The 26,874-nt window shown below is 40.1% G+C and overlaps 1 protein-coding gene across 6 annotated transcripts in view; it reads left to right on the top strand.

Moving 5' to 3' along the window:
• Positions 1-26,874, top strand: part of HERC2 (HECT and RLD domain containing E3 ubiquitin protein ligase 2) — a 120,917-nt gene that overhangs the window by 49,698 nt on the left and 44,345 nt on the right. For all 6 annotated transcript variants that reach the window (XM_081946432.1, XM_081946430.1, XM_081946434.1 and 3 more), the window contains exons 43-59: positions 617-752; positions 1,945-2,088; positions 3,601-3,743; positions 5,738-6,005; positions 6,258-6,400; positions 6,552-6,644; positions 9,645-9,813; positions 9,914-10,039; positions 11,327-11,435; positions 11,656-11,795; positions 12,097-12,287; positions 12,632-12,737; positions 12,870-12,961; positions 17,349-17,524; positions 19,830-19,941; positions 20,707-20,788; positions 20,904-21,047. In XM_081946432.1, the coding sequence (XP_081802558.1) occupies positions 617-752; positions 1,945-2,088; positions 3,601-3,743; positions 5,738-6,005; positions 6,258-6,400; positions 6,552-6,644; positions 9,645-9,813; positions 9,914-10,039; positions 11,327-11,435; positions 11,656-11,795; positions 12,097-12,287; positions 12,632-12,737; positions 12,870-12,961; positions 17,349-17,524; positions 19,830-19,941; positions 20,707-20,788; positions 20,904-21,047 (2,374 nt within the window). The remainder of the gene's footprint in view (positions 1-616; positions 753-1,944; positions 2,089-3,600; positions 3,744-5,737; positions 6,006-6,257; positions 6,401-6,551; positions 6,645-9,644; positions 9,814-9,913; positions 10,040-11,326; positions 11,436-11,655; positions 11,796-12,096; positions 12,288-12,631; positions 12,738-12,869; positions 12,962-17,348; positions 17,525-19,829; positions 19,942-20,706; positions 20,789-20,903; positions 21,048-26,874) is intronic.

The following is a 26,874-nucleotide window of genomic DNA, read 5'->3' as shown; positions in this document are numbered from 1 at the left end:
AACAAGCAAATTGATGATTAACATACTGGTAGTACTTGGGAAATGTTGTTGTGGATAAGAAGCAGAAGTGTATGTATCCTGAAACACAAGTTATGACTTTCCTTTAAATCAGGGGTGTCCAAACTTGGGAACTTTAAGACTTGTGGACTTCAACTCCCAGAATTCCCCAGCTGGCTGGGGAATTCTGGGAGTTGAAGTCCACAAGTCTTAAAGTTCCCAAGTTTGGACACCCCTGCTTTAAATCCTTGAACTTTTTGAAATGATCTTGCTGCTCTGAGAAGATAGTGGTGCTGACATGATATTTGTAATTTCACTGACAGCTTTAAGTCTATTGTGAAAATTTTTAGTCCATCTTCCCATTTTGTTTCATTTTTATGTTACATACTCAAATTTGTAGCAAAATATCTTTTAAGACCTGAGAACGGCATTTTCCAAAGTCTACATGTATATGTGACTCAATAGGTTTCTTTTTGAGAAAAAAAGAGATTTTGCTGGATATACCATGGATTTCTTCTTTCTAGAAATGAGACACAGTTATTTCTGATGAAAATAAATAAATCTTGCTATCTAAATATAATGAAATCACATTGATAGCATTCTTTGTATTTCCCCTTAGGTTCCTGTGGTTCCATTTAACGTGAATAACTTACCCTTCACTGAACCCATGCTTTCTGTCTGGGCTCAGTTGGTAAATCTGGCTGGCAGTAAAATAGAAAAACAAAGGATGAAGACTCCCAACCAGGGCCTTTCTGGTATATATTTCTCCAGATGAAAGTATTCTTCTGTCTAAGATAACAAGAAAGTTAAACTGGAAATAAGAAATGTAGTTTGGTTTGAAGTGGTTTAATATCAGCATTAAACAGAATTACTCAAGGATTATTTTAAATGAAATTTGGGCAGAAGCTCTTGTGGCTATATCCTCTGTTTGCTCATTTGTAGCTCTGAATCCAAGATCTAGCAAGTCATAGATTTGCTCCTTCAGGAGTAGTGCATCTCCAGAACTGATAAGAGTTGATATTTTTATGTCAAGGTTTTCTATCTTGTTTGGTAGCTTCAGCCTAGTTCATTCCATCTTGTCCTCAAGCAGCTTCCAGATACTGGGTCAGGAATTAAATTTCATATCCAGATTAGATCAGAATGATGTTGTATAACTGAGTATCAACCGTATAGTGATAGCATCTTACCCTAAGCTGACAAGTGACCTTTCCCTGCAGTGACATAATGTTAAAAAGGAGTCTTTATTTATAGAGTCACAAAAGTATCCATCAAGCTGACTTATCCTCCCCCTTTGGTTAAAACTGTTTACCAAGGAAAGGACTGTAGAACAGTCTTACCAATATCTAGTCTAGTCATTACAGTTGGACCACACAAATATCACAGAGAATTGTACTAAACACCAGACAAAGGACCTGATGGGACCAGAAGGATGAACTACCCCCATTGAGGTCATCAGCCAGTTACCAATGTTATTTCTGTCCCATGCCCAGATCTGTAACCTGTGTGACGGTAGAAAAGGAAAAGATAATTTAAAGTAGCCGTTTCTCACAACACTTTTGTAATCTGAACAGATTTTCAATGGATGAGATTAGAATTATATTCTTACTCTTTTTAAGTATATTTATTTTAATAATTTTAAAAATCATCATCATTAACACATTTTTGTACTTTCAGAATGAACATTTTACCTATGAATTTTTGCAACCCTTGGGTAAAAATCAGAGAACCAGAATAGTCAACATATTTCAGTATTGTTCAATTAGAATATAAACTACTCAAGTTCCTATTTTTCTGTTGTAGCACTGCCAACTCAGAAACTCAGATAGAAGGTTTTAAATGGAATTGCTTAGTTCCAGGCCTGAAACAAAATATGTTTTCTCTTTCATGTTTATCCCTAATGTTTCCTATCAGTTGTGCTAACAAATGCCTGTAATATATTTTGAACAGGACAAATAGACTTGGATCTCTTGAGATGCCAGCAATTAAAGCTATACATATTAAAAGCAGGCCGTGCTCTGCTTTCTTACCAGGATAAATTAAGGCAAATCTTATCTCAACCAGCAGTGCAAGATTCTAGCATAGTTCCCACAGGTAAAATTCCACTTAATCACCTTTTTTACAATTTTCACATTTTTTTCATATATTTTTACTGTTTCTACTTAACTAAACAGCATAGTGCAGAGGGAATTGGATTTTCAGTGATTACCTTTTCTTGTTTTTCCTCATGGTAAGTAACCTCGTTTAGAATTATCTAGCAGTATACACTTATCTACAAACATTTATTAATTTTTTTTGGAAGCAACACGCTGTTCCTTTTCAGATATAATGTTTTGTATGTATAGATAGGATCACTAGTTCATTAGTTGCCCAAAAATAGATTTGTTGAAATACTAGAGAAATGAGGTAAAAAGAATAGGCTCTTTTTCACTTATCCATTAAGAGGAACATGTCTGTTCTTTTAGTGTTAGATATCAGACATATGGGGATCATATATTCCTACAAAGAAGGAAAGAAGAAAATAAATAGTGAGATTGACACCAGTATTTCAAGATACATGAGGTTTTTCTTGTGTTTAGCATTTCAGTATTTCAAGATACTCAGGTAGCCTGAGTATGTTTAATATAATTAAACAAAATAGATGCCAGGGACATAACATGAGGGACAGAAAGAGGATCCATAGATATTTCTATTTTTTCAGCAATAAAGCACTCCCTTTTTATACCTCACTTCGTTTAAATAGTTTAGGAGACATCCATGAGTATTTTCCTTCTTATCCTCAAGAACTGTATGTGATAAGTCTACTTGGCCATCAGCTTTGTGGCTATCTAAGGATTAGAACTCAGGTCATCTTAATTTCAATCCAACCCAACCCAACCCAACCCAACCACTCTATCACAGAGATTCACATTTAGATACTAGTTTCATTAGTATACAAGAAACTGTCTTTTCTTCTTCTGTAACTTAATTGGAATTAAGATGAGAAGGATACTTACACAAATGGTCTGCTCCATTGCGCTCATGCTTGCTGCCCCTTCAGTATTGGCCCTGTTGTATTTAAATTATGTAATAAACTAAAGATAATTGTACTAGGAATATGGATTTAAGCACAAAGCTCGACAGAAATAAAAAGCTTTGTTGCTCAGGATTATAAGAAGTAGCATACATATAACCCATTTATGGATTATAATTCTGTACTTGGACTTATGCTGAATCCATAGTTGGATGTCTTTTAGCCTTGTTTTTTTTTTTAAAAAAGATCTCTTGTCTGTTTTTTCATAATGTCTCCTAAATTTGATGGATTTTTAAAAAAATTAACAGTTCTAATTGACGATTCCTACCGGTTTAACTACAATAATATTAATTATTGATTCCATTATCAGTTAAGATTATGTTATATGTAGTATTGACCTAATATTTTGAGAATCATTGTTTGAGTTTGTGCAATGTTTCATTCTGATCCTTTAAGAGACTTAAAGAAATATTTGTTTGCATTTGAAATAAGATGCATCATAGACTGTTTCTGGACGAATACATAAACTTTGGGGGTTTGTTTTGGTATGGAGATTCTACAGCTGAAAAGATTTTTGTTGTTGTTGCTTTAAGACGATGGTGCAGTGGCATCACCTGAGGTGGGAGACATGTCTCCAGAAGGGCCTCAGCCTCCCATGATCCTTTTGCAGCAACTGTTGACAGCAGCAACACAACCATCTCCAGTAAAAGCAATATTTGATAAACAAGAGCTCGAGGTATTTTGTTTAACTTTTGCTATTTTAAACCATATACTATCAATGTAAACCTGGGAAGAAGGTGTGTGTGTGTGTGTGTGTAAATATATATAAATATATAAAATTATAACTTACTAAATACAATTCAGTAGGAAAAGAGATACATCCAAGCACCATGAGACATGACACACCTTTGCAAAGATAAAGGTTGAATGGTTACTTGCCCCAACCATTTCAGTAAAAAGAGACTTGTTATGTCACCTTTCTCTCTGAAGCAGCCAAATGAAATAGCCATTGAGAGAAGTAGAGAGGCCAAACCATGACTGATCCCAGGAATGCTGACAGTCATTATGTCAGCATTCCAAATATCATGCAGAATTAAATCATTGTCCAAGGCAAAGTTATCCTTAAAACTCCAATTTAATAAGACAGACATTTTGGCATTATGCTGTGAAATTTCAACTCTAACGTACATCCTGTGAGTTCACCCAGTTAAAAGTTCATCATCTATCCCCACACCCCATAATTCATCACATGGTCCAATCTTCATCTTCCACGCTGGCATGTACACCCCTCTTCTTCCGGCCAGGTGTCGAGGTGCGGAGACAAAAGACGACCTTGAGCTTCTAAGAAAATCCATAACAATACATTCCACAATCCTTCTCCTTTCTATTCCCCCCTCCCAACTACTATACCAATGAAACAGCATAAGAATATTTATATATATAATTTTTTTTTATGTGGCAGGCCAAAGATCCTAAAAGGAACAGAATTACAGGCCTGACACATTATATATCTGATTTTATTTCTCTCAGGCATTTCTGTATTTAGTTAACGGTCCAAATCATTTTTATTTATTTATTTAGAAGATTTACATGGCCGCCCACTCACTCTCAGTGAGTCTGGGCAATTAACAAAGAATAAAAAACGAATTTGTTTTAGCTCAGGAGAGGCTCTTTTGTGAAAGAGGTTTAGTCAAGAGTTATCTATTATGTGCACCGAAAAGTCAACATATTTAAGATTCCTATGTCAGCATTGCAAATCAGCTTTGAACTGGAGTTACTTAAAAGTTCAGTTGCATTTGTTTAAAAAAAAATATTGAGATTGTATTTTAAAAAGTTGTCACATTTGTTGCATTTCTATCTTGGATATATTCATTTCTTCAGAAAGAAGCCATAGCCCCCATAAATAAGTTACACAGAAAAAAATGCTAAAATTAAAGCATGAGCAACAACATAACTCTATTTCTTCTAAGGATACTGATTTAATATTTTTATTAGAGATAGTAATAATATTGATTCCAGAAGAATAATTTGTTGATAACAAGCTTGTATGGCACGTAAAAATAAGAGATATTTAAAATGCTGTGCTGCAGAATCAGAATTCTATCAGATATGGGATAAATGGTATAGGTGGATGGAGGAAAGAAATAAGAATCCTAGGCGATAAATAAGCAGAATGTGGTAGCTCTTATAGATTGTTGTCGGTGTTAAAATGTTTATTCATTGGATAATATAAATACGAATGATTCTGGATAAAAGTACTTTCAAACAAATGCAGTTAAAGGAGAATGTTGGTATATTCTTTGATTTAAAATGCACAATTCAATTTGAATGAAGTATAAAGAATGATTGTAGTAATGGACGGAATTTAATTGTAACCAATCGACATGCTAGCTGGAAGACGTATTGAAGAGTGTTTTGTGTGTGTGTTATCTGTCTAATTAAAACAATAAAATAAAAAAAAATGCTTTGCTGTATTGTTCAATGTAGTTATTTGCATACTTTAAAAAATTATGTTGCATCCAAAGTGATTTGGTTGTATTAGGTAAACCAGATTTGGCCCCAACAAATCATATAATTTCTAGCTTAGGTTCTTTCCTTCCTAGCATTTTAATTGTTACTTTTAAGTATGCCGTAGGATTTGTGTCTAAGTCTGCCATAGGATAAATGGATGTGTTGTCATCTATGTTACTTTGTATTAAATAGAGCTTATATATATATACTTTCATATAGGCTGCTGCACTTGCTGTATGTCAATATCTGGCTGTAGAATCTGGACATCCTTCAACTCCGGTCTTTGAAGAATGTAGCTCCAGTGAAGCTACAACACCTGTTACAGTCCAACATATCCGACCTGCAAAAGTAAAAAAATGCAAGGCATCTCCCATTCCACCACTCCCAATTGTTGTGCAACTTATGGAAATGGGATTCCCTAGAAAGAATATTGAGTTTGCATTGAAATCACTATCAGGAACTTCTGGAAGTGCTTCTGGATTACCAGGTACCTCATGTTTTTAGTATTCACAGTGTACTACAAAAAGATAGATGGAATATCTTTGTTTTGGTACGGATGGTAAAAATAATACAGGGTAAATGTAAAGGTTAGGTACAGTAGTGAACTATGAGATATAGGAAAAATATTATGGAAGATGATTTGGAAAGGTTTGTGATGATTTAAAGTGGTGGTATAAAATAAAAGCATAATTTAAGCGCGTCTACTCATACGGACAATTCTTTTGATGTCTTAATCTAGGCGTAGAAGCCTTGGTGGGCTGGCTTTTGGATCATCCCGATGTTCAAATTACTGATTTCTCTGATGGTGACACTGTATCTGATGAATATTCAGATGATGAAGTGTCAGAAGAAGTAGAGGAAGCAGAAGCCGCGTATCCTGTGGTAAATGTTAGGAATAACTACTTACGATTTTTATAAAAATTTTCTACCAAAAAAAAAATAGCGACAAATTCTCTATAGTTGTTAATGGAGATGACATTTCATTTATGATATATTATTATGACAACCGGAACATTTGTTTTCTTTATTGTAGTCTGCTGTTGTAACAGAAAGCCAAACTTATAAAAAAAGAGCTGATTTCTTAAGTAATGATGATTATGCGGTATATATCCGGGAGAATATTCAGGTAAGCAACTATACAATTCTCCTTCTGAAAGAAGCATTATGCATATAGAAAAGTAGATACGGACAATATCAATTAAAGTGCAAAAGACAATTTAAGTTATTTTCTAGGATATTTCAATCTGTTGTATTGCCTTTTGTGAAGGTACTGACACCCTGTCACTCCGTTAAATTGTTTGCTAGCTTGAACTGAATAGCTGAACTGAATAATTACTGAAAGAGTTACTGCGCAGGTCATGAGGTCTTATCTGACAATGATTTATTGCGCGTGCTTAACATGTTTATTACTTCACACATTCCAGAGACTTCTCTTCCCTTTTGATCTTTGTCCGTCTGCCAGGAAACTGGGAGACAGAATTGCTTCTGCCAAAATGTAACAATTAGATAGATTTGTTTTATTTCTTTATTTCTTATTCTTGTATTAAAGCTTGTTTTTCATTAGAATATGTTTTCCGGGATTTTTATTTCTTTTTTTCGCACCTTAAAGATAATGCTGTTTGGAAACGCCGCGATCTAAGACCTCATTTAGTTCAGGGTGAAATCTTCCCCTAACAACCCTTTCTCCATCTTTCTCCTCCTCCTCTTCCTGCTTTATTTTTATCAGTGAAACTTATAAAGCAGCATAGGCTTTATTTTATTTATTCTGCCCATTCTTAAAAGATTTGGGCAGCTAATATTTTAAAATTACATACCAACAATTACCATAAAACATTTAAATGGCATCTCTCAATAAAACTGAAAAGATTTTTATATGATAACCTGGAGGGTTAATACCAGTTATGTAGGCAGTATAGAATTAAGTAGACCAGCTCTGCTGGCTGAAGAATTCTGGGAGTTGAAGTCTACAAGTCTTAAAGTTGCCAAGTTTGAAGACCACCGAGGTAGACCATTGGCCTGATTCCCAATAAGTTAGCTTCTAGTAATGTGTAATGTGTATAACTCCAGATATTGCTAGACATTAGTCTATTCCCCTGGCTATGTTGCTTATAATTCATGGGGGATAGAATTAATTGGGACTGTGTAGGTCAGCGATGGCGAACCTTTTTTGGCTTGCGTGCCACAAGTGGGGGGAGCGCAGGGGGGTCGTGTGCAAGCGTGCCGCACCCATAATGCAATGCGCGACCCCCCCATTTTTACATGCTTTTTTCGCCCTCCCCAGGCTCCAGAGGCTTTATAGGAGCCTGGGGAGGGTGAAAAGAGCCTCTCCCGCCCCCCCAGAGGCCCTCCGGAGGCTTCAGGGACCGTCCAGAGGCTTCCCTGAAGCCTTCGGAATGCTTAAAATGACCCTCCGAGCAAACCGGAAGTCACTTCTGGTTTGCTCAGAGGGTCGTTTTAAGTGTTCCGAAGGCTTTAGGGAAGCCTCCGGACGGTCCCTGAAGCCTCCAGAGGGCCTCGGGGGGGGGGAGGCTCTTTTCGCCCTCCCCAGGCTCCTATAAAGCCTCTGGAGCCTGGGGAGGGCGAAAAATGGCTTTTAAAAAGGTGACCTCAGCTGGCCAGCGCGCACATGCGCCCTGGCCAGCTGACAGGGCAGCGCCTCGCGTGCCGTGACAAATGGCTCCACGTGTCACCTGTGGCACGCGTGCCATAGATTCGCCATCACTGGTGTAGGTCTTCGTGGCGTGCTGTGCTGTTTCCAGCTTTAAAAATTTCCAGATAAGCAGTTTTCTGCCCCAGTGTGCTTTGAACAAAATATTTTGAAATCACAACGTTAGAATTCAGCAACACCTGGAAGACCATATGTTCTCCACTACAATAATGAGTAATTTATGCTGTGCTTTCAATAGTTGTAAAGTACAAAACAGAAAGCACACTTTAATATTTAAAAACAGCTTATGGGAAACTCCAAATTTGAAAATATGACAGTTGTCCTTTCCCAGTTTGCAAAGGAAGGCACTGGCTGATCACTTCTGCATTGTTGCCAAGATCACTGCATGGACATATCCATGAGGGAATCAGTTTGAGGATGGGTTGGAAGTGATCTTACCATTACAAAATTATGAACCTATAACTAGTGTTTGAATGTGAATGTGAGTGTGTGTGTGTGAGAGAGAGAGAGGGTGGGGGGAAGGGAGAAATAAACTAAGCGGAATCTCAAAGAATATAGAGGGGTTAAGGGGATAAGGGGTTGGAAAATTTGAGTCATAAATAATAAAGGATGTCCATTTTGACATCTGTGTACCATACTAGAGACTTGAAATTACAATGAATGCAACAAGCATTTTATTTTGTATCTATTGATCATGTATGAATTCTTTTACAAGGACATTGATGGAATTGGTTAAATGCTGGCAATGTGCCTTGAAATGCAGCATTGGTTCATATGATCATCATGTGTTATAGTGGCTCCTTGTTCCTTATTCATATTGTTCTGAAAAAGTCATTACGTTTTTATGGATCATGCTATTTTGAATTGTGCACCAGCGATTTAGAAATTGACAAAATAAAAAGTTATGGTGCCGTTTGTTTAAAAAAAAATGATGCTGGAGGAATGTCTATTTTTGAGCTATTATATAATAGGTTAAAGTAGTCAGTTTTTGCTATATTTGAATACAAATTTTGCTCTTGGGGCCCCAAGACTGCTTACAAATTTGGCCTATATATGCTTAATTTTTGTCTTGAACTTGGAAAGAAGTAGCTAGAAAACAAATCCTTTAAATAAATAAACTAAACTTATTTTTTCTTAAAAGTAAATTGATTGCAATGGTAACAAACGTATATATGATAAAAGGATAGGTAGCACTAGGTTTGTTTAACATTTAAGAGATATTTTTTCAGGTTGTTCTTTTTACTTTTTCTCTTAAATAAAGATCTGTGTATAATGATTCCATATTTAGAGGTAAAAATAATTTTTTTCTCCCCAAATTTTTATGAAGTATTTTTATAGCTATATTTTTCCCCCTAGTAGTTTGTCCTGTTACAGTTTTCCTTATTGTATATAATATTACTTGAATGATTGAATATCAAGTGCCACTTTGATCTTTTCACTTATTTATTGTCATCTTAGGTGGGGATGATGGTCCGATGTTGCAGAACCTATGAGGAGGTCTGTGAGGGAGATGTGGGTAAAGTTATAAAGTTGGATCGCGATGGTTTGCATGACCTCAATGTGCAATGTGACTGGCAACAAAAAGGTGGCACTTACTGGGTCAGATATATCCATGTGGAACTGATAGGTGAGTTGAAGAATAATAAAGTATTATTCTGATTATATTCATAATGAGATGTAATTTAGAACTCAAACCAATTGATATCACTGATCTTAATACTTTATAGGATTCCCACCACAAAGTTCTCCGTCACACATAAAGATTGGCGACAAAGTTCGTGTAAAAACTTCTGTAATGACACCCAAATACAAATGGGGATCTGTTACCCACAGAAGTGTGGGTGTAGTAAAAGGTAATTTGAAAATGTATATATATTTATACATTTGTATGAATAATTACAGATGTTGTCTTGGTTCAGTGGTTGTGCTGTTACAAAATAATATTCAGCTATGTTCAAAGCTTGATCTTCCTGGTTATTTTTTTCTAATAGTTTGTTGAAGAAAACGCTTCTCATGTGGGTGGGGATGAGTGCTTCTTGCCATTTCCTTTCCGTTTTCTGCAGTTAATTGTGACATGCCTTATGTTGTTCCAAAGGCCGATGAAAAAGAGGAAGCTTTGAAAAAAAATATCACTTATTGAAATTGATCTTGGGAGCAGAATTGCTTGCTTGAAAAGAGTAGGAGAATTAGATTTTTTTATAAATCAGTATTTTGACATCTCTTTTTAAAAACAATTTTTCACTGAAAGTTTTATAAAAAAACCATAAAAAATAAAACAAGCCAATAAAGGGTAAAAGTAAAGAAGGAAGAAAAAAAAGTGCATAAAAAAGAACAAATAGAAATAGAGGAACCTTCCAATTTACTTTGCAGGAAATATAACTACAATTCCAAAATAATCTTTTACTCTATGATTATAAAAGAAAGCTCACTCTTTTCTATTGCCCAGGGGTATTTCCCCCTAAATATGAAAACCACAAATCATAAATGCATTTTTATTGTTTTATGCAAAAAGCCAAGTGGTTTCCAGTCAGCCATAAAGGTAGATATTTTTTCTTTAATATAAGAGGTTAATTTAACCATGTCCACAAGTTCCATTATCTCTACCAACCGTTCCTCTATTGTGCCAAACCTTTCCACCTTTGGGCATGTAATAGATTCACCGGAGAGCATTATGGCTAATATCAGGGAACAATTGCTTCTTTGACCTCTTGATGATGTTTCACTGAAATTTTTGATATCAAACATTATAAAATTCTGTTAAATTGCTATCTCTGAGTGAGTAATATTCCTCTTAGAATTATTAGATAAAGATGATGATGATGATAGCACTATTGATATTCTATCTGTTCAAAAATTTCCTGTGGATAATTGGAGTTAATTAATTCCTTTATTCACAACTGGAAAAGTAGTTTTGAAGCACTATAATATTAACATTCCATATATTCCAGGAAGTGTACAAATACCATTTATCAATACAAAGTGTCTGAAAATGCAGTAGTGTATACATGTTTATTTCTGACTCTTACCTTGTGTATATTTTTACTGTTGATATTACTAGTTGCTGTGAATCACATAAGATCACTATGTTTAAGTTCTAGAAATAAATAAATGAATAACTCTTAAATATTTCCTTGCCAAAGCTTTTAGTGCCAATGGTAAGGATGTTATTGTTGACTTCCCTCAACAATCTCATTGGACTGGATTATTGTCAGAAATGGAACTGGTCCCCAGTATTCACCCAGGAGTTACGTAAGTTTTTCCATTTTTCTTCGACATATTTTATTTTGTTAATCTTTTGCACCTTTCTTTTGCTATTTCTGTAATGTATCCTATTGTTTGAATTCCACAAGGTGGCAGAAGCTAAAACCTGAAACAATAGAATTTCTTAACCTTGAGACAATACAAAAAATATGCAAGATGGTAAATTGAGCGTTAGGTAGTCATTTATTTATTTTTTGTCATCATTCAGGTGTGATGGCTGTCAGATGTTTCCTATTAATGGACCTAGATTTAAATGCAGAAACTGTGATGATTTTGATTTCTGTGAAACCTGCTTCAAAAGTAGGAAACATAATACAAGACACACTTTCGGCAGAATAAATGAACCAGGTATATTTAAATAAACCAAGTACATTTTCATTATCATTTCATGAAATGTTTCATTTATTTATATTCTTGAGAACAATTATGTATTTTTTGAATTCATGGTTTTTATAATGCACAAGGTAAGTTGTATCATAATTAGATACTAACCAACTTTTTGGCTGTGTAAAATTATGCACAAAACTATATCGTGAGGGGTATGCAAAAATACAGTTAGATGAATACAATTTCCTTGTTTTTAGTATTTGTACTGTACTGCATTTGTACTGTTGAATTAATATAGCTATCTTCCACCTTTCAACACCAGGCCAGTCTCCAGTATTTTGTGGTCGCTCTGGAAAGCAGCTAAAAAGACATCATAGTAGTCAGCGAGGCATGCTACTTGATGATTGGTCCAGAATTGTTAAAAATTTGAATGTGTCATCTTCTGTGAATCAAGCTTCTCGTTTGATTGATGGAAGTGAACAGTGTTGGCAGTCCTCTGGCTCGCAAGGAAAGGTAAGTTTAAAAAGAAAAGTGTTGCAAATATCTGCCATGTTTGTATCGATCGATAATATTTGCTCCGTCAATGACCAGAATTTTGTTCTTTTGTTAAAAGAACAAAAACAGAATAAAGCAAATAGTAAATACAATAATGTACTGACAATTAGCAGAATAAATCACAACCTAACATTCACTTCTCTATTGTATAATTCCCCATAATTCAAAGTGGCAGTCGATAATTATTTTTGTCTTAAGAGTAAATGTAGTTTTTAAACTCTAAGAAATGATACTATTCAGATATAATTACTGTCCATAATGTCTTCAAAGGATTTGAATTAACTGAATATAACATTTTCTAGCACTGGATACGATTGGAAATTTTTCCTGATGTCCTGGTGCACAGATTGAAGATGATAGTGGACCCTGCAGACAGCAGTTACATGCCTTCTTTAGTTGTGGTTTCAGGTATGGCATTACCTTTGTTGAGTTTGGAAAGAAAGAATCAACCATCTTTTGTCTTTTCATAGCTTTGTAACACTAAAAAAAGTTCTGCAGTATATAAATAGTTCAGTATGTCTTTGTTTAATTTTTCTATAGGCGGAAGTTCTTTAAATAACCTCATAGAGTTGAAGACTATCAATATTAATCCTACAGATACAACAGTTCCACTTCTTGGTGATTGCACAGAAGTAGGTATCTGCTGATTATCAAGAAATACAAATATTGTATTTATGCAGGATAATATTTTTAAAGAAATACTAATACCTTTTGGGTTTGGTGTTGTTTCTTATACTCAACAACTCTTTAATTTTTCATTTTGTCTCAGTCAGTTTTTTACAATATGGATTTCTGGTCTGATTTTTTTTTGGCTGGTTTAAGGACTTTATTGCATTTTTTTTACATAGGAGGCTTCTGTATTAATTGTATTAATGACAATTCATGGCTGTGGCAATGAATATTCTCAACAAGTTTCTGATAGTATACACCATAAATCATATTATCAGGTGCAAAATAAAGAGTTATAAGGCAAATAATTTAAAATACCAAAATTATAGTATGTAAGTATCTCCTAATAATAGAACTTATTATTAAAAACTATTCTAACCATCTATTTTCCTCCCCATCATATATAACAGGAGGGAGGGTGTCAAACAGATTTCTGGTAAAATAGGCCACAACTAAAAAACACTGAATTTCAGTCACTTCTTCCCAAATCTCTCCCTGGGATGAACCATCAATATCCTGTGTGTATGTGAACTATTCTGTCTGAAGCAGACTGTTCTGCAGGTTCATGGATGTCAGCCAGGTAGGGCCTTATAGATCAAAATCAGGACTTTGATATATCTCTGGAAGCCAATTGATAGTCCCTGGTATTATATGTAAGAAACAGCTCTCACCCACTGATAAGAGGACTTCTGCTCTTTTTGCATTTTTTGATTATCTTCAAAGGCAGTATCTCGAACACTTTGCAGTGATCTGCATGGGAGGAGACAAAACTATACATTGCTATTACTAGGGCTTCTTTTTGTAGGAAAGCTTATGTATGCCACACTAGCTAAAGCTAGGCTTAGATTCTTGCAGTCACTGCCTCCATCTGATTACCTAGCAGGTAGGTATATGTAATGGTATGTGTGAATGACCTTGGGACACAGGAAAGACCTTCAACCAGGGTAAGGTTCTTTCAAACTGGCAAAATTCTGTTAATGTAACCTCCAATAAAGTAGAATTAATTCAACTAGTCATGCTTTCTGTCTGGACAGCCTTGCAAGGTTGACATCCATCTTGCAAGTTTGAAAGTATATTTCTTCCCTGTTGCGTCTACAGCCCAAGAAACTAGGGAGGGACCCTTCTGAAACATTTGCCACAGCCACATTTCTGCTGCTGTTGGATAAAAGCTGCCCTTTATCCAACTGTTTCTCTGGTTATAGCTCTTTCTCATGTCTCATAAGGTCATTTCCACATACCATTATTGTATGAGAATATATCCCATAATAGGAGGAACTAATCATTAGATTTGTTGGTGTGTTAGTTAGTTATTTTCTAGGACATCTGATTTCACCAAATTTGTTCTTGTCAATAGCTACCGTGTTTCCCCGAAAATAAGACAGGGGCTTATTTTCTTTTGCCCCACGAAATATGGCCTTGGTAGGGGAGGGCTTATTATTTTCTGGGGCAGGCGAGAAGTGAAGCGCGCCTTTTACCTTTCCAGCTCCGTCGCGTTCCTCGCCATTGTGCTCAGGGAAGCGGCTGGTTAAAAAAAAAAACCTTCTCCCGAGTTCAATCAAACTTCTTGAACTCGCAAGAGGTTTTTTTTTTTTTTTAACCAGGGCTTCCCTGGACACAATGGCGAGGACTGCGACGGACCTGGAAAGGTAAGAGGCGCGCCTCGTGGCCCAACACCGCCCACCTTGCCCCAATGGTAAAGGCAGCCTGCCTAGTTCCCTTCCCTGCCGCCCCTTGAGCGAGGGGTGGCAGGTGGGGGGAGGAGAAGCGAAGCACGCCTTTTACCTTTCCAGCTCCGTCACGTTCCTCGCCATTGTGCTCAGGGAAGTGGCTGGTTAAAAAAAAAAAACCTCCTCCCGAGTTCAATCAAACTTCTTGAACTTGCGAGAGGTTTTTTTTTTTTTACCAGGGCTTCCCTGGACACAATGGCGAGGACTGCGACGGACCTGGAAAGGTAAGAGGCGCGCCTCGAGGCCCAACACCGCCCACCTTGCCCCAATGGTAAAGGCAGCCTGCCTGGTTCCCTTCCCTGCCGCCCCTTTAGGGTGGGGGGGGGCGGAGAAGCGAAGCGCGCCTCTTACCTCGCTGCGTTCCTCGCCCATTTGTCCAGTGAAGTCCCTTGTAAAAAAAAAAACCTCATGAGTTCAACTACGGAAGTTTTTTTTTATTACAAGGGGCTTCAATGGGCGAAAGGGCGAGGAACCCGAAGGAGGTGTCAGTCTCTGGTATCTCTAGGATATGCGTCTGTCTTCTCCCCCCCCCGTCCCCCTTGCTAAAGGGACATTGATGAAGGGAAGAAGCCAGGCAGCCGTTACCATTGGTGGGGTGGGAGCTAGCAGGACAGCAACGCACCTCGCGCCCCATTCCCTCCCGAGCAAAAAGAACAACTCCCACCAAGCCCCAATGATAACGGCTGCCTGGCTGCTTCCCTTCCCCAACCTCCCTTTAGGGAGGGGGTAGCAGTGGGGGGGGGGAAGCGACGCGTATCTTAGTGCTACCAGAGATTGACAGCTCCGCTGCGTTCCTTGCCGTTTCGTCCAGGGAAGCCCCATGTAAAAAAAAAACCCCATGAATTCAACTAGCAAGGTTTTTTTTAACAAGGGGCTTCAATGGGCGAAAGAACGCAGCGGAGCTGTCAATCTCCGGTAGCTCTAGGACACGCGCCTGGCGGCTGCCCCCCCCCCTACATTGGTAAACGTTGCTACAAATGAGACTCCAAACAAATGATAGAATGGGGGGGGGAAACGAAGGCAGAGGACAGAGAATGAAACAGAAAAGGAAGAGAAGGGGGGAGGGAAGGAAGGGAAAGGAAGGCAAAGGACAGAGAAAGAAACATTCTCCCCCCTTCTCTTCCTTTCCTGTTTCTTTCTCTACCCTTTGCCTTCCTTCCCCCCATTCACTTCCTTTGCTCTTTCTTTCTCTGTCCTTCCCTTCCTCCCCCCCCATTCTCTCCCTTTCCTGTTTCATTCTCTGTCCTTTGCCTTCCTTTCCTTCCCCCCCCTTCTCTTCCTTTCCTGTTTCTTTCTCTGTCCTTCCCTTCCTCCCCCCCCATTCTCTCCCTTTCCTGTTTCATTCTCTGTCCTTTGCCTTCCTTTCCTTCCCCCCCCTTCTCTTCCTTTCCTGTTTCTTTCTCTATCCTTTGCCTTCCTTTCCTTCCCCCCATTCTCTTCCTTTCCTGTTTCTTTCTCTGTCCTTTGCCTTCCTTTCCCTCCCACCATTCACTTCCTTTCCTGTTTCTTTCTCTGTCCTTTGCCTTCCTTTCCCTTCCCTCCCTCCCTCCTTCTCTTCCTTTTCTGTTTCATTCTCTGTCCTCTGCCTTCGTCCCCCCCCCATTCTATCATTTGTTTGGAGTCTCATTTGTAGCAACGTTTACCAATGTAGAGGGGGGGGCAGCCGCCAGGCGCGTGTCCTAGAGCTACCGGAGATTGACAGCTCCGCTGCGTTCTTTCGCCCATTGAAGCCCCTTGTTAAAAAAAAACCTCGCTAGTTGAATTCATGGGTTTTTTTTTTTTACATGGGGCTTCCCTGGATGAAACGGCAAGGAACGCAGCGGAGCTGTCAATCTCTGGTAGCACTAAGATACGCGTCGCTTTCCCCCCCCCCACTGCTACCCCCTCCCTAAAGGGAGGTTGGGGAAGGGAAGCAGCCAGGCAGCCGTTATCATTGGGGCTTGGTGGGAGTTGTTCTTTTTGCTCGGGAGGGAATGGGGTGCGAGAGGGATCAGGTGGGGGAGGGGGGGATCGCATTGCTGGACTCTTTTTGCAGCGGACTCTTTTTTTCATGGGATGGAATGGGGCGCGAAGCACTTTGCTTCGCCTGCTGCTCCTTTTGCGCTGGGCTCTTTGCAAGGGAGGGAACAGGGTTTTTTGGAAGTGCATTGCTGCCGCGGGATCGGGACAGAACAGGTTTTTTTTGAAGCGTATTGCTAGCCTACCGCTCTTTTTGCGGTGGGCCCTCTTTTTGCCCGGCAAACTGTACCCGTAGGTACGCAAGGGCTGTGGGCTGCGTGGGGCATGCCCCCCCCTCTTCCCACTCCGGTTTGGGGGGGGCTTATTTTGGGGGGAGGGGCTTATTTTGGCGCATGCTCTGAAAAACCGATTGGGTTTATTAGCAGGGCGTGGCTTATTTTCGGGGAAACACGGTAATACATATCTGAATGTTAAGGCTAAACCATTTGTCTGTCATAGTTTCTAATTCTGTATCTTTTGTCTTAGTTAATTTGGGAAGGGATGTGAAAGACACACTAGTTTTGTTGAAAAGATTAAATGAATCTTGAATCCTTTTTCTTAATGATGTTGAACACTTTAAAGATCCAAACAATGTAACTATGAAAATGTAACTCTTTTTTCCAAGTATCACAGATATATTGAGGTGGCTATTAAGCAGTGCAGGAGTTCTGGCATTGATTGTAAGATACATGGCCTGAGTATACTAGGACGTATCCGCGCAGAGGATGAAGACTTAGCTGCAGTTCCCTTCCTTGCTTCTGATAATGAAGAAGAAGATGATGATAAAGCGAACACTGGGAGGTATGGAATATTAAAACAATTCATCTTTTAAAAACATTTTTGTAATTATGCTAGATATTTTATAATATCAAATCCTACTGTGTGATTAGCATTAGCAGACCCTGCATTTGGAATATTTAGGTCAAACCTTTTAATTTAATTTTATTAGCAGATTATGGCAACTGAGTAATTGTGCTCTTAAGCATTTTATAATCCATTTTTAGTATATTTTACAGATCATTTGAATAGTGTAACAAAATAAAACAATAACTTTAATGAGGAAGGGCTTGTAATATGCAGAAATGGGTATGACGTAGACTGGAAATACACTATATGCAATTATCTTGTTTTAAGCAATTTGCAAAAAAAAAAAAAAGAAGGCTAAATATATATTTATTTATCTGTTTTATAATATTTCTAGCCCACCTCAATTCAGGTAGATGCTGGATAGATTACAACAAAATCAAGACATAAACAAAAGATTAAAATTGAGTACAAGTAACAAACACCATCAAAATCTAATACCATTCAGTTAAATTAACCTCAGTGCCAGACACTACTTACCTAAGACAATATCACTTAGGTGAATATTCAAAGTGCTGGTAGAGTTGAGCCTGTTGGTACCTCTTTCAGAGGGGAAAACTGCAACAGTTGTCTTGATGTCCAGTCTAGATACCATGATTCAGTTTTGGCAAGATTTTTCCTGATATATCACAGTACTGCAATGTAAATAGCCTTAAATAGCCTGCAGTGACTTTAAAATAGGTGATATTCTTGGTGATGTTGACCACCAGGAATGTAGCTGCTCTATTTTATACTAACTGAAACTTCTGCACATTTCCAAAGATAATCTCACATATGGCTTGTTCCAGTAGTCCATCTGAGTAGTGTTCAAAGCATGAATTACTGTCTCCAGGGCAGTATAGTCCAGAGAAGATTGTAACTGACACAAATAAGTCAAATCTTCCCCTAGCCATGATTTCCATCTGCTATTAAGCAGAAGTTGAAAGCTGGTAGACCAGGAGAACTCCAGGATGACAATATTGTAGAAAAGAGGTGTCAAACTCACGTCGTCACAGCATCATCACGTGACGTATCGAGACTTTCCCCCCTTTGCTAAACCGGGCGGGGGTGAAGCCAGCACGTGACACATCCGGCCTGGGGGCCGCGAGTTTGACACCCCTGTTGTTGAAAGTCATATCCCAGGTCAACTCAAAGAAGAGTCTGTTAACTCTGAGGCCGACCAATTTCAGAATTGTATTTTTGACTCATGGGATTTTGCTTCCCACTGTAAAAGCAGAGTCATAATCTGGGGGTTTTCTGGAGCTGAAATAAGAGATGGAGAGCAAGGCCAAGATAGTTTTTGAACAGCTTTGGCTGATAGCTGCAACCTTACCTGGTACAGTATGAAGTGAAGACAGTCACTGATACCTTGGCATCTCTCCATTAGAATACACTTCTTCAATGTACATGAGTGCGAAGGCTATCAAAAAAACTGGTCCAAAATGCAGTGTGTGTGTGCTTAGCAGTTGGCCTTAAAACTGTTATGTCACATCTTTGCTGCAGTTGGTACCAACAGGTTTCCAAGTGTTGGTAACTGTATATAAAGCCCTATGTAGCTCAGGGACTTGGTATCTTAGAGACTGTCTTTTCCAACAGTTTCTGCCCACCACTGAATATCAAGGAAATGCCTGCTGAGAGCTCCCACCTATTAAAGCAAAGAATTAAGTAAAGGGTACAGGGGCAAGCATTCTTTATAGCAACCCCCGCTCCCCTGCATCAGCTTGTTCCCTGAAGCTTGTCCCCATCCCAGGGGCTTATACAGAAGGTAGTGAAAACATGGCTACAAGCTTCCTGGAGTCTGGCTGGTTTCAGGCAGTTGGAAATATTTTAGAAATATTTTTTTTTACACCAAGCACAAAATTAAAAGAAAAAATGTATATTCTCAGGGTTCTAATGGTTTTAGCAATCCCAAAACATTTAGTCATATTGTAGTTGAGAGTCTTGCTAGCCTAATTTGAAAAACAAGTTGTAACGGAATTGTTGTTACAAAGTGCTGTAAAATGGATGCCCTTCCAAAATTAGAATATGAGAGTTGGTATTTTGTTTTTGTGTCTGTGTCTGTCTTTGGCAATTATAAATGTGGGACCAATTTTTTTTCTGTAAAATTAAATATTTAATATGAATATTTGAGTCGTGTTACATAACATAAGTACATATGAAAGAGTAGTGTTGATCAACATATCAAAGAGAGATTATTGTGCTTTTGTTTCCTTTCCGTTTTTTAAACAAAATTTCCAATCTAATATATTGTGTGCATTCTTAGTCTTGTTAGAAAGAAGACTACAGGCCTGGAATCTGCAGCTTCAATTAGGACGAAAGTCTTTGTCTGGGGCTTGAATGATAAAGATCAACTGGGAGGATTGAAAGGTTCTAAGGTTTGGATCTTGAAAAATTAAAAGAGTATAGAAATTAACTATATTTCCTGCTTTCACTGTCCTAAGCAAAAACAAGAGGGAACCTGTAAGAAGGGTGAGTAGGACAGTAGTGGATGGCTGCCCAAGAAGGCTGAATGTGGTTTGGACTTCTCGCACTGGTTGCTTATTACATACAATTGTACATTTCTGTTACAGTCTCACATGTAAGTGAACAAGACTGTATGGAGGCTTGTGGCTTTGACGATAACATGAGATCTAGAACAGATGTTTAACTTCTGTGATTTACAAGTCAAAAGAATGTAATAAGAGCATTTTTACTGGCATTTGCTTTGAAATGGAGGATATAATACACCTGTGTAGCTTGCAGAATGGTTTAAATGATCAGAATATCATTCAAAATATGTTAGGCAAAAAGACTAGGAAAGGTAGATAAGCCTGTTCCTAAATATCGTCCTTTCAAAGAAAAGTAAAAGTGGACGGAACAGAGCTAACAGATAGCACTGTTTGTCAGAAGAGTAGGGAATAATTAGACCATAGTCATAACTATCCAAAAAGACTATTGAAGGACTCCAATATAACTGATGAAAAGTATTTTTCAAAATAATTATTTCTCAAGAAAGTACCTGGGGAGAAACAAACTTAAATTAAAAAAAACTTATTTCAAACTTTTAAAATAGCCAGCTGGATATGAAGATTATTGAATGTGAAACGCAAAACATCATTCTGCTTTAGCAGTGAATTTTCCTGTTTATTTACATTTTACAGATCAAAGTGCCTTCCTTTTCTGAAACCCTATCAGCTTTGAATGTAGTGCAAGTAGCTGGCGGTTCTAAAAGTCTCTTTGCAGGTAGGAAAGCTTTTTACCCTGCACTTTGAAAGTTACATCGGATATAATTGCAAACAACACCTTTTACTTGGACCAATTTCATGGTCATGGAACCAAAATTATCTTTATGTTTTAGTGACTGTGGAAGGTAAAGTGTATGCCTGTGGAGAGGCTACAAATGGAAGGCTTGGATTAGGCCTCTCAAGTGGAACGGTTCCTATTCCCCGACAGATTACTGCACTCAGTAACTATGTAGTCAAGAAAGTTGCTGTTCACTCAGGTACTAACATATTTTTCTATGTTTGACAATCAATAAGTGAAATGGAACTCTCTTTGGAATGTCTCCTTATTTTTAATCCACTGTATATTTCTGGTCATGGTTTCTGAGAAATGCTTTGAAAGATACAGCTGCATACACACTAGGCTGGTCTTTTCTCTGTTATACTCAGCACAAGGAAGGATGCATACAACAGAGGCATGAAGGTTTAGCTTTAACAAATTCTTCTTGGAAATCTTTCTTCTGGTATAGAAAACAAGTGATTTGAAACAAAGATTTGTAGTAGAAATAAGCAGGAAACAATACACTCACCATATACAGTAGATAGAAAGTTAGTGTAAAATAGGTGGCTACTGTAAATCATTCGAAAAGGACATGAATTTGGGAATGGACTTAACTATGAAGATAAAGCTCATCCTTTCTCGCTTAATGTGATACTCATACTGGCATATTGAGTTAATAAGGTCCCAAGAGGAAGTCCTAGGAAAATACTTTTTTCCCAGCAGTTGAAAGACTGATACTGTTCAGAGAAAGGGAAATTTAGATGAAATTATATGCAAAATGTATAAAACAGTGCATGTTTTTATTTTTTCCTTGATTGAAGCAATTTAAAAAAACTTTTTTTCCTGTTATCGCAGAGACAGCAGCCAGACTGGGTATACTCCGTCCATTAACCAATTGAACTGAGTCTACACTTATGATGTCATCGGGCCCTTATGGCTCCTTCCCAGTTTCAGACTCAGTCCAACCTGGACTGGCTGTGAGAATTGATCTCTCCTCCAAATTATTTAATTATATTTTTATTGGTGAATTTTTCCAAAAAAATTTGTTGTTCATTTAAATTGGTTCCTTAAATAATCCTTTATTCTACAAATTGGAGAGAAATTTGAAACTGATCTCTGGCTGCCTCTCCTCAGTCGTCTGATTGTCTGCGGCCACGAGTTCACTCAGGAAGCCTGCCTTGCAATCAGATCGGCCAGCTCATGAGCTTCGGCTCCACGGCTGTTTCCCTGTGGTGCTCCTTGATTCTGGGCACTCGGAGGGACGCGCGACCGGCCGCTTCGCGCGCAGCGTTTCCAGGCGTCCGGTGGCCATTCTGCAGATTGCCTGGCCACACTTAGTATCGGTGGCCATTTTGCAGGTCGGAAAAGCCAGCAAAGATAGCGGTGGCCATTTTGAGGCTCAGAAAAGCCCCAGAGAAAAAATCAGCCATTTTGGAAGTTTTAAAAAAGGTGCGAACTCTACAGCAGCCGTTTGGAGTGCCCAGCAATGCGGGATCACCCCAGGTGGACTGGTTCAGGAGCGCCTGGCCAGCAAACGGGTGAGACCATTGCCTATTTTATTGGGGTGTTAATTTATGTTTGGGGCAATGGCTGATCCAGCTATGGATACGAATGCAGGATTAGAGGAGGCAGGGCCATCAGGGGCAAAGAGCAGCAGGAAGAGGCAAGCCAAAGAGGCCCCTTCCCCAGGAATAAACCCCAAGGTCTCTAAAGCAACTACCAGGGCAGAAGAGCGCAGGCAGAAGGCCCTTGAGAAAGAATTTCAGAGGGCCCAAAAACAACAACGTAGTCTAACTGCCCAGCCCTCCCTCTCTCCCTCCATCTGAGGATCACCAAGTGGCGTCCCCAGCTCCCCCTGCTTTGCCTCCCATGAGACCTGACCCCCCCCCCCCCCCGGACCTATTCAGAAGGGGAATTGTCTTCTCCGGAGTCCTCATCTTCGATGGAACCTGACAACAGAGACAATTTCTTTGATGTCCCTCTCAATAGGGAGCGCACCTTTGAACAGGCTTCCCCACACCATGTACACCTCTTCTGCTGATATGGCAACCATCATTGCTGAAACCATTAAACAGGTCATGGCTGCTGGCCTACAACAGCAACCTCAACCTGCTCCATCACATGGCCATAAGCATAAATCTTCTGCTGCAGTTGATCCCTCTGCCTCTACTTCAACATTGCACCAGACCTCACCAAGTTCTACTTCAAAATGCATTCTCTGTACACCATCCTCCAGGCGGTCAGGAAAGGCGACTTCCTCACGTCGGTAGACTTGACCGAAGCTTACCTTCATATCCCCATCTTCATAGACCACCGGAAATATCTCCGCTTTTCCTATTGGGGGAGGCACTTCCAGTACCAAGCTCTTCCGTTCGATCTATCCTCTGCCCCCATGGTATTCACAAAGGTACTGGCACCACTAGCCGCCCACATCAGGTCATCCCCAGTTCAGATTCTCTGTTACCTGGACAACATCCTCTTGTTGTCCAGGTCTCCGGTTCAGGCAGAAAGAGATCTTGCCCTCACCAGTCACACCCTGCAGAATCACGGGTTTGGGGTGAATCTCAAAAAGAGTCACCTCGTTCCCAGCACTCGCCTTCTCCACCTCAGGGTCTTGATAGACACCATGGCAGAGAGGGTGTTCCTATCCAACGACCGCATTCTCAGTCTGAGGGAACTTGTCAGGAAGGTGCTACATGTACGCAAGGCATCCCTTCTTCTTCTCTCCCAAGTCTTGGGCAAGATGGTATCCTGCTTCGGGATTGTCCCGTGGGCCAGGTTTCACAGCAGGAGCCTTCAATGGTTCATGCTTCCACATCAAAAGGCTGACAGGAGCAGCTCTCCTCTCAGGGTCCCCCTTCCCAGACATGTATTACACACTCTCAAATGGTGGCAGTCCCCGGCGATTTTGCAAAGGACCTTGTTCAGAGAGCCATGCCGTCTCACACTTACGATGGACGCAAGTCTGACAGGATGGGGGGCACACATGCAGGACCTAGTGGCTCAGGGTCAGTGGTCCCTTGAAGAGAGCCAAAACAGCATAAATTGGCTAGAATTGTGGGCAGTTCACCTCGGCCTCAGACACTTCTACCATAGAGTTCAGGCCCGTCACATATTAGTCCTCACGACCAAGGCATACATAAACAAACAGGGGGGAACTCGTTCCTGGTCCCTGATGCAGGAATCCAACCTGTTGTGCCAGTGGGCAGAATCTCACCTGTCATCTCTCAGGGCAGAACACATGTCAGGGGTCTCCAATGTCCAAGCAGACTGGCTGAGCCGGACAACGATAGATCAGGCGGAGTGGACCATCCATCCGAGTCTCTTCCATCGACTGACACTACGGTTCGGCCTCCCAGTCCTAGACCTGTTCATGACAGCAGACAACAACAGGTACCCAGGTATTACTCAAGGTTCCTGGATCCCATGGCAGAAGGAGTAGACGCTCTCAGATGCCAGTGGCCAAGGGGTCTCCTGTACGCATTTCCTACCCTTCCCCTCATTCGGAGAGTAATTCAAAAAATGCTGGAGCAGGAGGCAGAACTGTTGCTGTTAGTGCCGAATTGGCCAGGCTGGCCTTGGTATGTTGACCTAGTGACTCTGTCAATCTCTATCCCATGGCACATCCCACGGTCTCCTGTCTCTACACCTAGGGTCAGTTTGTCATCCCGACCCCCAGTGGCTGCATTTAACTGCATGGCGATTGAGCGGCAAGCCTTAACAGCCAATAACATCTCCTTGACGTCATTGCTACCATTCAGGCATCACGCAGAAGCTTTACTAACCGCATTTATGATGCTATGTGGTGGACTTTTGCTCTGTGGTGTTCCAACCAAACTGTTGACCCACTTAGGGCATCCATTCCACAGATATTGGACTTCCTGCAGAGGGGCTTGATCAGGCACTTACCCCTAACACGCTACGGCGACAGGTGGCTGCTCTGGCCTCTGTTCTGGACGGCCTGGCATCCGAACATCTGCCTTCTCACCCCTGGATCCAGAGATTTCTCTGTGGACCATCCAACCTGCGTCCCCCTGCCATGCATCGATATCCGACTTGGGACTTGCCTCGTGTCCTAGAGGCTTTGACTTCTGCGCCCTTTGAACCTATGAGATCCACTTCTTTGAAACCATTGTCCTTTAAAACGCTGTTTTTGGTGGTTGTAACCTCAGCCAGACATATTTCTGATTTGGCTGCTCTTTCAGTCAGGCATGACTTGTGCGTGTTCCATCCAGACCGAGTTGTCTTAAGACTGGACCCGACATTCATACCAAAGGTCAATAGCTGTTTCCGAGGTCAGGAGTTGACCTTACCTGATTTCTGTCCGTCTCCCTGTCACGAGAGGGAGCGCAAGTGGCAACTCTTGACGTATGTTGTGCCCTCATGATCTACATTGACCGCACTGCCTCTTTCCGCAACTCGGAAGCTCTCTTCATTTCCTTTCGCCAGGCCTCCTTGGGTACCAAGGCTTCATTGTCTAGTCTGGGGTGCTGAATAAGAGCCTGTATTAAACTGTCTTATAAACATACAGATCCCTGCAAACATTAAAGCTCACTCCACACGCAGCACTGCGACATCTGCGGCTTGGTCCACTCAGGCCACCTTGAAAGAAGTCTGCCGGGCAGCCACCTGGGCGTCTCCCACAGTCTTCATATGTCATTACAAGTTGGACAAGTACGCATCAGCTGATACGGCTTTTGGGCGCAGGGTGCTACAACAAGTGCTTGTGCCCTAACGGACCTTTTTTACAATTTCCCACCCTAGTGGACAGCCCAGTCTTTGGTACGTCCCAGTCTGACTGCTGTCTGTACAATAACAGGAAAATGGGCGTTGGTTCTTACCTGATATGCTCATTTTCTGGTAGAGTAGAGGCAGCAGCCAGCTCCGCCCTGGTATGGGTCACGCCAGGGAATTCCTTGTGCAGAGGAGAGAGATACAGTGACTATGGACTTTCACTTTTTGCTCACAATTTTCACTTGAGTCTACAGTTTTTCCTTCATCTGAAACTGGGGAGGAGCCACAAGGGCCCGATGACATCTTAAGTGTAGACTCAGTCCGATTGGTTAATGGACGGAGCATACCCAGTCTGGCTGCTGTCTCTACTCTACCAGAAAATGAGCGTATCAGGTAAGAACCAATGCCCATTCTCAGTATTATAGTTTAAGTCCAGCTGAGAATTGCAAAGGGTTTTCAAGTTAATTTTCTTCACGAATGAAGGCAAATAAACATGTTCCAGGATAATGCTGCAGGATTCAATCGGGTTTGGTCCCCAGGACCAGAGGTTTAGTCTTTCAAGCTTTCAGACTCATGCTGGAGCCCAACTTCAGGGAACTTCTCTCTAGCAGAGTGTGTGCTCCTCTATGTGTGGTATTTATATGGTGCCTATTGTATGTGGCATTTTAGATGCTGATTGGGATCTGTTGATGGCTTTTAAGTTGTTGGCTGTCAGCCCTCACCTTTTAACTGCTTGATATGCTGGTGGTAAATCAGCTCTCCTGTTGACTGACGAGGAGCCTTCTTTCCCAGGCTTCAAGCACTTCCCTGCTTGTCCAACAATCTTAGTAGCTGCAAAATTGAATGTGTGTCCTTGTTCATTGCAATGTGAGGCTACCAGTGAGTTTGGGTCTCCTTGTCTGACTGCTCACTTGTGTTCTGGCAATCTGGTGGTTAGCTTCTTACCCGTCTGTCCTACATAATCACAGAGACACTCCATGCAGGGGATTTTGTAGATTACATTGGAAGTATCTCCCACCTCCAACTGATTTTAGCAATGCATGATTTGTTCTCATATGGTAGCCTCTGGGCAGTGTGCAATGCCCACTTGCAGATCTCGGAAGCTGTGTTCTACAGCTTCCGAAATGTTTTTGATGTATGACAGGGGGTGCCCTGTGGGTTGGTCTTTGTACCCTGTTTCTTCCTTTCTCTCCCCTTTATTTTCTTCAGTGCAATTCTCATTCACTTTCATACTAATTGAGCCAAATAAATTTTAATATTGGCAAAAACTATTGACGATGTGTCAGAAGGTCTTTGTCATAAATGAGCATAGA

The sequence above is a fragment of the Natrix helvetica genome (genome assembly GCF_964273705.1).
Source record: "Natrix helvetica genome assembly, chromosome: 3".
Classification (NCBI taxonomy): domain Eukaryota; kingdom Metazoa; phylum Chordata; class Lepidosauria; order Squamata; family Natricidae; genus Natrix; species Natrix helvetica.
Note: the sequence above shows the minus strand (reverse complement) of the source record. Positions and strands in the feature narration are given on the sequence as shown.